This window comes from Mus caroli, unplaced genomic scaffold, assembly GCF_978045245.1.
Source record: "Mus caroli unplaced genomic scaffold, Mus_caroli_1 scaffold_11, whole genome shotgun sequence".
NCBI lineage: Eukaryota > Metazoa > Chordata > Mammalia > Rodentia > Muridae > Mus > Mus caroli.
In genome coordinates, this window is record NW_028227266.1 from 17,171,832 (window position 1) to 17,183,639 (window position 11,808).

An 11,808-nucleotide genomic window follows, 5' to 3' on the forward strand; every position below is an offset into this window, starting at 1 on the left:
TGCTTAGTTATTCCCAATAATAACTTCATATGTGTTTCATTTCTTGTAAATACAAAAGTTTCATGTTTTCCCTTTTGGAATTCCTCATACACCACAGTGGGAGACATATGACTACTTCCACAAAAAGAATGATAGCCATGTATCACAGGCAAAGAACACAAAGAAATAGTAACATAGTAATTCAAGGCAGATCTCCCCTGGCCTCCAGGATAGCCTTGAAATTGTCCATATCTTCCTCCATTCAAAAAATATCACATTGTATATCATCATATCAGATTACCATTATATTCTATTCAGAAGGCTAGATAGTATTATAATACATGTTTTAGATGGATGTGCCAACATAACCTCTAGAATTCAAAACTAATTAAAAAAACAAAACATGCTTCAGATGGCCTAGGAAACAATACCAAAATGTAATCCCTGTAAGTGTATATACAAGTAAGATTGTACAGGCTGAGCAGATTGTACTTATAAATTTAGGAGAGAGAGAGAGAGAGAGAGAGAGAGAGAGAGAGAGAGAGAGAGAGAGAGAGAGAGAGAGGAGAGGGAGAGGGAGAATAGGCTGTGAATTTGAAAAGGAACAAGGAGGGGTATGTGAGAGGGCCTATAAAGAGAAAGGAGGGGTAAAATGATGTAATTACATTATAATCTGAAGACCTAAAGAAAATGAAAGAATATTAATCTAAAACACTGGACTTTCATATATTTAGCTTATAACTTTGAAGATACATTACATGTACTACTGCCTAGCTCACATCCTGCAAACAGTAATGTTGATAAATTCTATTTTATACTGTTCTAAAAGGCAATAACTAAGCAAAAAACCTTTTGCAATTGATGAAAAAAATGAAAAACTTTATCCCATCAGACCAAGAAATGATTTAATTTTGAATTTATTTATCTTTATTTATTATTTCTATAATGCTTGAAAAGCTGATAATATTTCTGAGACTTGATGTATTTCTATGAAACAATTTATATGTGACAATTCCTAGTAAGTACAACTGCATTGAATAGCAAGAGAAAATGGGACAATCAAGTGTGTGACTAGTTATTGGCAAAATATTTATATATTGTGAAGAATAAAAATAGGGTGAGACTAAGCTTCATAAAATTCAAATAAAATACCTCGCAACCTAAAATATTATTTTCCATTTATGTGATGAAACTTTCACTTTTCCTTTATGTATGAGCAATCTTTAATAAATTGAAGAAAATAATTATATATATTTCCTCTTCATTTCCCCAAGCTAATACTATGGTTAACACAAAAGATGTTTCAAAAACTACAGGTCAACATTAAATAGAGCCTTTATTGGCTTACAAATATTGGTCATAATCAGTATGACTTCAAAACATTAAGCACTTCTTTTCTACATTTTCATCTCCTAAAAATATCCACATAAGAATAGAAGCAAGAATTTTAATCTTATCATTGAAGGCATTATAACACTTGTATATTCAAAGTTCATGACATGGATTTTGACAGGCATAAAAACCTTTAAAAGGCAGGAAAATAGATAGGTGAACTTTACAACTTGGTCTAAGACATATTTTAGAATATCTTATCAGACTGAGCACTGATGCCTTAAAAATTGAAAGACAGAATAAGGAGGGAAGGAAGGAAGGAAGGAAGGAAGGAAGGAAGGAAGGAAGGAAGGAAGGAAGGAAGGAAGGAAGGAAAAGAAACATACACAAAACACATAAAAACAGTAAACCAGAAACCATAATATACAGGCAAAGCTCAATAAAACAAAAGAATAAAAAATTTTGGAAGGAGGCTAAGGAGAATGCTCAGTGTGAGAACCTGAGTTTGAATACCCAAGACCAGTGTAAACTGGTAGAAATGGTAGCATGTGCCTGTAACTGCAGTTCTGGGGATAGGGTTAGAAACAAGAAAATTTCAGGTAATTGCTATAGAAGTTGTTGTTGTTGTTTTAATCTTTTTTAACTAATTGATTTATTTATTTTACATCCAATCTTAGCTTCCCCTCCCTCCTGTCCTCACAGAGCCTCCCTCTCACCTCATCTTCCCACCATATTCCCGACATCCGTTTCTCCTCAGAAAATGCTCAGTAAAATGAAGACCTCACATGGGTATCAGCCAACCTTGGCCTGTCAAAGTTGCATCTTCTAGGTGCATCTTCTCATATTGCGGCTATTCAGGGCAGCCCAGTTAGGGGAAAGGGGCCCATAAATGGGCAGCAGAGTCAGATACAGCTACTGCTCCTGCTGTTAGGAGTCCCACATGAAGACCAAGTTGTACAATTGTTACCTATGTGCCAAGGACCTGGGTCTTGCTGTATATTGACTTTATTGTGTTTAGGTATGAGCCTTGTTTCCCACATATCTCCAAGACTTTTATCATAAAAGGTGATTGATTTTGTCAAATGTTTTTTTCCTCTCAGTTTGTTTATAGGGTGGAATATATTTATGATTTTTCATATGTCATACTAGCCCTGCTTCTCTAGTATTAAGTCTACTTGCTTATGGTGGAGGATATTTTTGATGTGTTCTTGAATTCAATGTGCAAATATATTTTTATTTAATCTTTAATATTTTTATTATGTATTTTCCTCAATTACATTTCCAATGCTATCCCAAAAGTCCCCCATACACTCCCCCCCACTTCCCTACCCACCCATCCCCTTTTTTTTTTGGCCCTGGCGTTCCCCTGTACTGGGGCATATAAAGTTTGCATGTCCAATGGGCCTCTCTTTCCAGTGATGGCCGACTAGGCCATCTTTTGATACATATACAGCTAGAGACAAGAGCTCCAGGGTACTGGTTAGTTCATAATGTTGTTCCACCTATAGGGTTGCAGATCCCTTTAGCTCCTTGGGTACTTTCTGTAGCTCCTCCATTGGGAGCCCTGTGATCCATCCAATAGCTGACTGTGAGCATCCACTTCTGTGTTTGCTAGGCCCCAGAATAGTCTCACAAGAGATAGCTATATCTGGGTCCTTTCAGCAAAATCTTGCTAGTGTATGCAATGGTGTCAGCGTTTGGAAGCTGATTATGGGGTGGATCCCTGGATATGGCAGTCTCTAGATGGTCCATCCTTTCGTCACAGTTCCAAACTTTGTCTCTGTAACTCCTTCCATGGGTGTTTTGTTCCCAATTCTAAGAAGGGGCGCAGTGTCCACACTTTGGTCTTCATTCTTCTTGAGTTTCATGCATTTAGCAAATTGTATCTTATATCTTGGGTATCCTAAGTTTTGGGCTAATATCCACTTATCAGTGAGTACTCAATTTGCAAATATTTTATTGAATATTTTTGCATCAATGTTTATAAGGGAGATTGGTCTGCAATTCTCTTTTGTGGTTTAGTCTGTGTATAGTTTAGATATCAGAATGACTCTGGCTTCATAAAATGAACATGGCAGTGTTCCTTCTATTTCTATCTTGTGGACTCGCTTGAGTAATTTTGGTATTATCTTTCCTTTGAAAGTCTGCCTAAATCTACACTAAAACCATCTGGCCCAGGCTTTTTTGGTTCAGAGATTATGTGTGTGTGTGTGTGTGTGTGTGTGTGTGTGTGTGTGTGTGTGTGTGTGTGTGTGTGTGTGTATGGATTTTATTAGATATTTTATTTACATTTCAAATGCTATCCCAAAAGTTCCCTATACCCTCCCCCTGCCCTGCTCCCCTACCCACCCACTCCCACTTCTTGGCCCTGCTGTTCCCCTGTACTGGGGCATATAAAGTTTGCAAGACCTAGGGGCCTCTCTTCCCAACTCTTCCCAAATCTCTGAACCAACTAGGCCATCATTGGTTCAGAGATTTTTAATGACTGCTTCTATTTTCTTAGGGATTATAAGACTATTTAAAATGTTTAACTGATCTTGATTTAATGTTGGTAAGTGGTACTTTTCAAGAAAATAATCAAAATCATTCACATTTTCCAATTTTTTGGATTATATTTTTATTGGATATTTTATTTATTTACATTTCAAATGTTAGCCTCTTTCCTGATTTCCCCTCCAGAATCCCCCTATTCTATCCTCCCTTCCCCTGCTTCTATGAGGGTGCACACCCACCCACTCCCAACTCCCCACCATGACATTCCCCTACCCTGGGACATCGAGTCTTCCCAGGACCAAGGGCTTCTCCCCTCATTGATGTTCTACAAGACCATCCACTGCTACATATGTGACTGGAGCAATGGGTACCTCCATGTGAACTCTTTGACTATACCATTCCTGGGCATATACCCAAAGGATTACATATCTTTGAAGTAAGACATATTCTTTGGATTTTCTCTATGTTGGTTGTTATGTCCCTGTTTCATTCCTGATTTTGTTCATTTGTTTTTGTTTTTGTTTTTTTGTTGTTATTGGTGGTGGTGGTGGTTGGGTATTGTTTTGATTTTTTTTTGGTTGTTTTGTTTTGTTTGTTTGTTTGTTTACTTTTAATGTCTATTACAATTTTAAGTAGTTTATTTGTCACAGAACAAACTCCATGGAACTACATTGCTCTGTGTCTTCTTTGTTTGTTTGTTTGTTTGGTTGATTTGTTTGGTTTGGTTTTTGGTTTTTGGTTTTTGGTTTTTGGTTTTTTTCTCTCTGCATTTTAGTTAGTTTGGATAAGGGTTTGTCTATATTGTCGATTTTCTTAAAGAGCCAGCCCGTGGGCTTTTTGTTTGGTTGGGTTTTTTTTTTTTTTTTTTTTTTGGTTTTTTTCTTTGTTTTTGTTGTGGGGTGGGTTTTTTTTTTTTGATACTTTGTAGTGTTCTCTTTTTTATTAGTTATTTTATTTATTTACTTTTCAAATGTTAACCCCTTTCCCAGTTTCCCCTCCACAACCACCTATCCCGTTCCCACTCCCCCCTGCTTCTAGGAGGGTGCTCACCCACCCATCCACTCCTGCCTCACTGCTCTAGCATTCCCCTATACTTGAGCAGCGATCCTCCACAGGACCAAGGGTCTCCCCTCCCATTGATGCCAGATAAGACCATCCTCTGCTACATATGCAGCTACAGCCACGTGTCCCTCTGTGTGTACACTTTGGTTGGCGATTTAGTCCCTGAGAGCTCTGGCAAGTCTGGTTGATATTGTTCTTCCTATGGAGTTGAAAACCCCTTCAGCTCCTTCAGAACTTCCACTAACTCCTTCATTTGGGGTTCTGTTCTCTTTGTTTCTAATTTCTTGATTTCAGCCAATATTTTAATTTTTGGTGCCAACTACTCCTCTTAGATATGTTTACTTCTTTTTTTTAGAGCTTATATGTGTTCTGTCAAGTCACTAGTATGAGATCCCACTAATTTTTTCTTTTTCAAATAATTTAGGGTTTTTTTTTTTTACCTTAGAACCTGATCACATCTCGCGTCCTCCTCTCCTCCCATTCCAACTTGACAAATCCCTTCCCCCATTGCCACCTCCCCTTCTCCTCAGAAAAATGGAGGCATGCCTTGGGTACCACTCCACCCTGGAATATCTAGTGACAAGCAGGACTAGGGAATCCTCTCCCATTGAGGCCCAACCAGGAAGTCCAGATAGGGGAAAGTGGAATCAATGGAAGGAATGAAGACAGAGATATTCCCCACTCCAGTTGTTAGGGGACCCACATGAAAACCAAGCTGCACATTTGCTACAAATGTCTAGGACCAGCTCCTTCATACTCCCTGGTTGGTAGCCCAGGCTATGCAAACCCCCATAGCACCAGGTTATTTGACTCAATAGGTCTTCTTGTGGTATCCTCCACCCCTCTAGCTTGTTAACTTCTATCCCTAACTCTTCCACAAGACACCTGAACTCCACCTGTTTGGCTGTGGCTCTCTGCATCTGACTCTATCTGCTGCTGGATGAAGCTTCTCAGGAGACAGTTATACTAGGTTCCTCTCTTAAAGCATAGAAGAGTATCACTAATAGTGTCAGGGGTTGGTTCTCTCACGTGGGGTGGGTCTCAGGTTGGGGTAGTTGTTCCCTCAGTCACTGTTCCATCTTTATACCTGCATGTCTTGTAGGCAAGGCAAATTTTGGAATGAAGGTTTTGTGTGTGAACTGATCTCCTGCTCCCTAATCTGGAGTCCTTCATGGCTACTTCAGTCTTCTGTGTCTCCCTCTAGTAGGAATCTCAGCTAGCATCACCTACCTCAACTCCCTGTATCCTCCCTCATTCTGTCTTCAGCTAGCTACAAGAGATGCCCCCCACCAATTTCCATTCACTCCTAGCCCACTCCCTGCCCTATCTCCCCACACCTGATCATAATCCCCATTCCCCTCTTTACCCCCTCTCCTACCCAGTCCCCTTGCTTTATCTACCTCTTGTGGATAGACTTAGATTCCTCTTCTGAGTAAGATTCATGCATTCTCTCTTGGGACAACCTCACTACCCAATTTCTTTAGGTCTGTGGATTGTAACATTGTTGATCCTACACTGTATGGCTAATATCCACTTATAAGTGAATATATACCATGTGTGTCTTTCTGACTCTGGATTACCTCACTCAGGAAGATACCCTGAGTTCCATTCATGTACCTGCAAAATTCATGTTGTTTAACTGGATGTTTGCATGTAAAAGATACAAATAGATACATAATTATCAACCTGCACAAAACTCAAGTCCATATGGATCAAAGCCATCAACATAAAACCTAATACACTAAAGCTAATAAAAGAAAAAGTAGGAAATAGCCTTAAATCTATCAATACAGGAAGCAATTTCCTGAACACAACACTAATTCCTCAGGCTCTGAGATCAATAATTGATAAATGGGACCTCATGAAGCTGAAAAGCTTCTGTAAGATAAAGGCTGCCATAAGATTGGGAAACAAATGAAAATAAACACAAAAAAAACCAAATAACTCAATTTAAAAATGGGGTACAAAGTTAAACAGAATTCTCAACAGAGGAATCTCAAATGGCTGAGCAACACTTAAAGAAATATTCAACATCCTTAGTCATCAGGGAAATGCAAATCAAAAGATCCTTAGATTCCATCTTCCACCTGTCAGAATAGCTAAGATCAAAAACTCAAGTGATAGCAGATGTTGGTGAGAATGTGGTGCAAGGAAAATACTCCTCCATTGCTGGTAGAAGTGCAAGCTTGTACAACCACTTTGGAAATCATTTTAGCAGTTTCTGAAAACAAGTGGGGATTGTTCTACCCAAAAGATGGCCCACTATACCACCAGGACACTTGTTCAACTATTTTCAAAGCAGCTTTATTTGTAATAGCCAGAAACTATAACAACTTAAATGTCCCTCATCTGAAGAATGGGTAAAGAAAATGTGGTATATCTGCACATTGGAATACTAGCCACTTATTAAAAATAAAGACTAACATCTTTATGCAGTCAATTTGTGCAATGAGCTTTCCTCTTAGCAGTGCTTTCATTGTGTCCCATAATATTGGGTATATTGTGCATTCGTTTTCATTGAATTCTAGAAGGTCTTCGATTTCTTTCTTCATTTCTTCCTTCAACCAATAGTAACTGAGTAGAGAGATGTTCAGTTTCTATGGGATTGTAGGCTTTCTGTTGTTTCAGTTATTGTGAAATACAGCTTAATCAATGTTGCTCTGATAAAATTCAGGAGGTTACTTCAGGTTTTTTTTTTATCTGCTGAGACTTGCTTTGTGTCCAAGTATATGGTCAAAATTGAAGAAGATTTCATGAGGTGCTTGAGGATAAAGTATATTCTTTTCTTTTTGGGTGGAATATTGTATGTAGATATCTTTTAGATCCATTTGATTCAAACCTCAGTCAGTTTTATATTTCTGCTTAGTTTCTGTCTGTGTGGCCCATCCATTGGTGAGAGTAGGAGGTTGAACTCTCCCAATCTTAATGTGTGGGGTTCACTATGTGACTTAAGCTTTAGTGATGTTTCTTTTATAAATATGGATGGTCTTGCAAAAATATTTACAATTAAGACTTTATCTTGGAAGATTTTTCCTTTGATGAGTAGGAAATGTTCTTCCCCATCTCTTTTGATTAATTTTAGTTGAAAATCTATTTTATTAGATACTACGATGGCTTGCTTCTTGTTTCTGTTTTCTTAGGAAAACTTTTTCCAGTCCTTTATTCTGATGGGATGTCTATCTTTGTTGCTAAGGTGTGTTTCTTGCATGCAGCAGAAAGATGGATCCTGTTTTTTCATCCATTTTGTTAGCCCATGTGTTTTTGTTAGAAAATTGAGTCTATGGGTGGTAAGATATATTAATGACAAATGATTTTTAATTACTGTTCTAAAAATGTGGAAGACAAATTTGTATGTCATCCTTACACAGAGTCAATACTAATTTTCTTTGTATCATTCAAATCTTAGTATATATGCTTCCAAAGCAATCACATTATGAAAATTATTTTAAAAATAAACTATTTAATGTTAACAGAAAATTATAGCCCAAAATTCCAAAAATATTTGTTTGTTGTAAGTCAAGTGAGTAGATCAACATATTGATTATAACAACTAAATTTTGTAGGGGTAATTCCAAGTCTACAAAATTGTATTTCTTAAAGATTCATTATTAAATAATCATTATCCTGTATTTGGAAGGAATAAATATTACTCATAGCAGTGAAGAGTTAATATCAATATGTTCTTCTTAAATGTTAAAAAATATCCTAATGTTTGCTTCTCTGACATTAAAGAAGGAACATCAAGAATTTTGCATACTTGTTTCCAAGCATTGTTTGCAAATAGATTGCAAAAAATTCACAATCATCTATATATTTTAAAAATAGTCACATATGAATACATAAATCAATTATAGTGGTCAACAATAGTCTCTGCAACTTAAAATCAAAATTGTGTTCTAAAAGTTCTGCATACACAAAACCTTGAATAAGTTTAAAACAGATAAACTCCCTGCACAGAAAATGGAAAAGTGGGCACAAAGTCTCATTATGGAAAAAGAAACTATCTGTAATTGATAGCTTCTAGGAGAGAAAAAAAAAAAAAAACCTTTTCTTTAATGGAGTAATGTGGTGACTTGAATATGCTTGGTTCAAGAAGTGGCATTATTAGGAGATGTGGCCTTGTTGGAGTAGGTATGGCCTTGGTGGAGAAAATGTGTCACTTTAGTATGGACTTTGAGACCCTTCTAGCTGCCTGAAAGCTAGTCTTCTGCTGTCTGCCTTTGGAACTACATGTAGAACTTTCAACTTCTCCAGTCCCACTTCTTCCTGAATGTTGTGATGCTTCCTGCCATGACAATGGACTAAACCTCAGAATCTGTAAGCAGCCCCAGTTAAATTTTTTCCTCTGTAAGAGTTGTTTTGTTCATAATGTATCTTCACAGCAATGGAAACCTTAACTAAGACAAGTAATACTGAATATATCAACCATTCCCATATGATTTTTCTGCATCTATTTAGATGATAGTATGATTTTTGTTTTTAAAACTATTTATCTGACTTATTGAACACATGTGTTGAAGATCCCTGCATCTTCTAGATAAATCTTCTAGATCATGGTGAATAAGCTATTTTCATGTGTGTTGATATTCTATTTGTAAGTATTTTACTGGACATTTTTAAATCTATGTTGACCAGGTTTATTGCTCTTTAGTTTTCCTTTTTGGTGAGCCTTTACCTTGTGTTGCTTTTGTGATGATACTGGATTCATAGAAAGAGTTCAGAAGTGTTTCTTCTTTCTATATTTTTAAAAATAATTTAAGATTTGGCTCTCTGCTATAAACATCTGGTAGAAACTGGCCCTGGACAGTTTCAGCTAGAAATATTTTTATTGTTATTTCAACTTCCTAATTTATGATGAATATGTTTAGTTTGATTAATTCTTCTGGGCTTCATTTTAGTGATTTGATGAATCTATAACTCATTCATTTCTTTTTTCTTACACATAGTTTAGATTTAAAGTAAATTCTTTTAAATTACTTATTTTTATTTAGTTATATTCCAGTCATTGCTCCTCCCTCTCAGTCCTCCCTCCCACAGTTCTTCATCCCATTACTCCTCCCCCTTACCTGCAAGAAGGTCCTCTCCTACCACCCCCAGAAGCTGCATATTTCCATTCATTCTCATGTCCTCTGGGTTTCTCTCCTGTTCCCCACAAATACCATGTGGTCTTTATCACTATTGTCTGGTAATACAGTTTGAAGTCAGGGATGGTGATTTCCCCCAGAAGGTTTTCTTAATCTACTAGAAAATGTTGAAGTGTTCCCTTCTAACACTTATGTTCACTATCTAAAAGAACCACAGTAAATTATGATACAAAATAATAGAGTTTAGAGAATTGGTGTTTTCATAAAGTAGCTACCTATGACTTGAGAAAAATATGCTATATTCTATCTTTATTGTTTTTTGCTGCAATAGTAATGATTTTTAAAAGTGAAAAGATATTATTTCCTTCTCAGTGTCATCAAAAAAAACTGCTTTATTTTTGTTATGATCCTAAACATCTGATTTCTCCTGTTCTGGGTTTTAGCACTCTGTTAAGTTTACTTCCTTACTAGTATACTTATATAAAAAGAGATTACAACATGGAAACAAATATGTAGAATTATAGATGATTGGTCTTGTCCTGATGCTGGAAGCTATGGACCTGAAGTGAGAACATTTTACTTGTAATAAGTTGGACTTAAAAGATAAATTGTTTTCCGTTTTTAATTATTTCTTTTACTTTTGAAAACATAGTATAATTACACATTATGTCATATACTTTTCCAATAAATTTTGTTTTCTCCAAAGGTGTCCAAACAATACAGAAACACAAAATCTACCAGTTGTCTCACAGTTCCATCTCATGAGCCTCTCAGAGAATGTAGAACTACAGCCTTTCCTACTTGTGCTGTTTTTATCCTTCTACATGGTCACGGTGCTTGGAAACCTGCTCATCATTCTGGCCGTGTGCTCTGACTTCCACCTCCATACCCCCATGTATTTCTTTCTCTCCAACCTTTCTTGGTCTGACATTTGTTTGATCTCCACTATAGTCCCAAGGATGATTTGGGACATTGGAACTCAAAGCAGAGTCATCTCCTATGTGAGCTGCCTAACACAGATGTCCATGTTTATAGTTTTTGGATGTATGGATAGTATGCTTCTGACTGTAATGGCCTATGATAGGTTTGTAGCCATCTGTCACCCCCTGCATTACAAAATCATTATGAATCCTAACCTCTGTGCATTCTTACTTTTAGCATCTGTTTTGGCCAGTCTTGTGGACTCTCAGGTGCACAATTTGATTGTACTGCAATTTACATATTTCAATGACATGGAAATCTCTAACTTCTTTTGTGACCCTTCACAACTTCTTAATCATAACTGTTCTGAAATGTTCACCAAAAACATAGTTATACATTTTATTGGTGTCTTTTTTGGTTTATTTTCAACCACAGGAATTATTTTCTCATACTATAAAATTATTTCTTCCATCCTGAGAATTCCATCAACAGATGGAAAGTATAAAGCCTTTTCCACCTGTGGGTCTCACCTGTCAGTTGTTTGCTTATTTTATGGAACATCCATTGGAGTATACATTGGTTCAACTGCATCGAATTCCCCTAAAAACTGTGCAGTTGCTTCACTGATGTACACAGTGGTCACACCTATGCTTAATCCCTTCATCTACAGCCTGAGGAACAGGGACATTAAAACTGCTCTTTGGCAGCTGCAGAGAAGAGCAATGTAATTTTATAACACCTTCTATCATTTTTGAGTTTGAGTTCTTAACCCAACAATTTATCCATAAAATTATAACTTCTTTGTTATTGTGGCTTTCATTCCACTCCACTAATACCTAAATGCATATTCCTTTAGTTTGTCTTTAATTAAATTGAATGAGAATACCTGCTGATGAATTAATAAATAACATTCAACTTCACCATCCCTCAGATAAAA

General features: G+C 36.6%; 1 protein-coding gene and 1 pseudogene across 1 annotated transcript; one reads left to right on the top strand and one right to left on the bottom strand.

The window, feature by feature from the left end:
* Nucleotides 1–8,194: 8,194 nt before the first annotated feature.
* Nucleotides 8,195–8,292, bottom strand: LOC115031976 (U6 spliceosomal RNA; annotated as a pseudogene).
* Nucleotides 8,293–10,711: 2,419 nt separating this feature from the next.
* On the top strand, nt 10,712–11,599 carry LOC110302236 (olfactory receptor 7E178-like). The gene has a single exon (XM_021173072.2). The coding sequence runs from the start codon at nt 10,712–10,714 to the stop codon at nt 11,597–11,599; it is 888 nt and encodes a 295-aa protein (XP_021028731.2).
* The last annotated feature ends 209 nt before the right edge of the window (nt 11,600–11,808 follow it).

Excerpts from the sequence above, each read along its gene's own strand:
- LOC110302236 (XM_021173072.2), top strand. The coding sequence starts at position 10,712 with ATGAGCCTCTCAGAGAATGTAGAACTACAGCCTTTCCTACTTGTGCTG.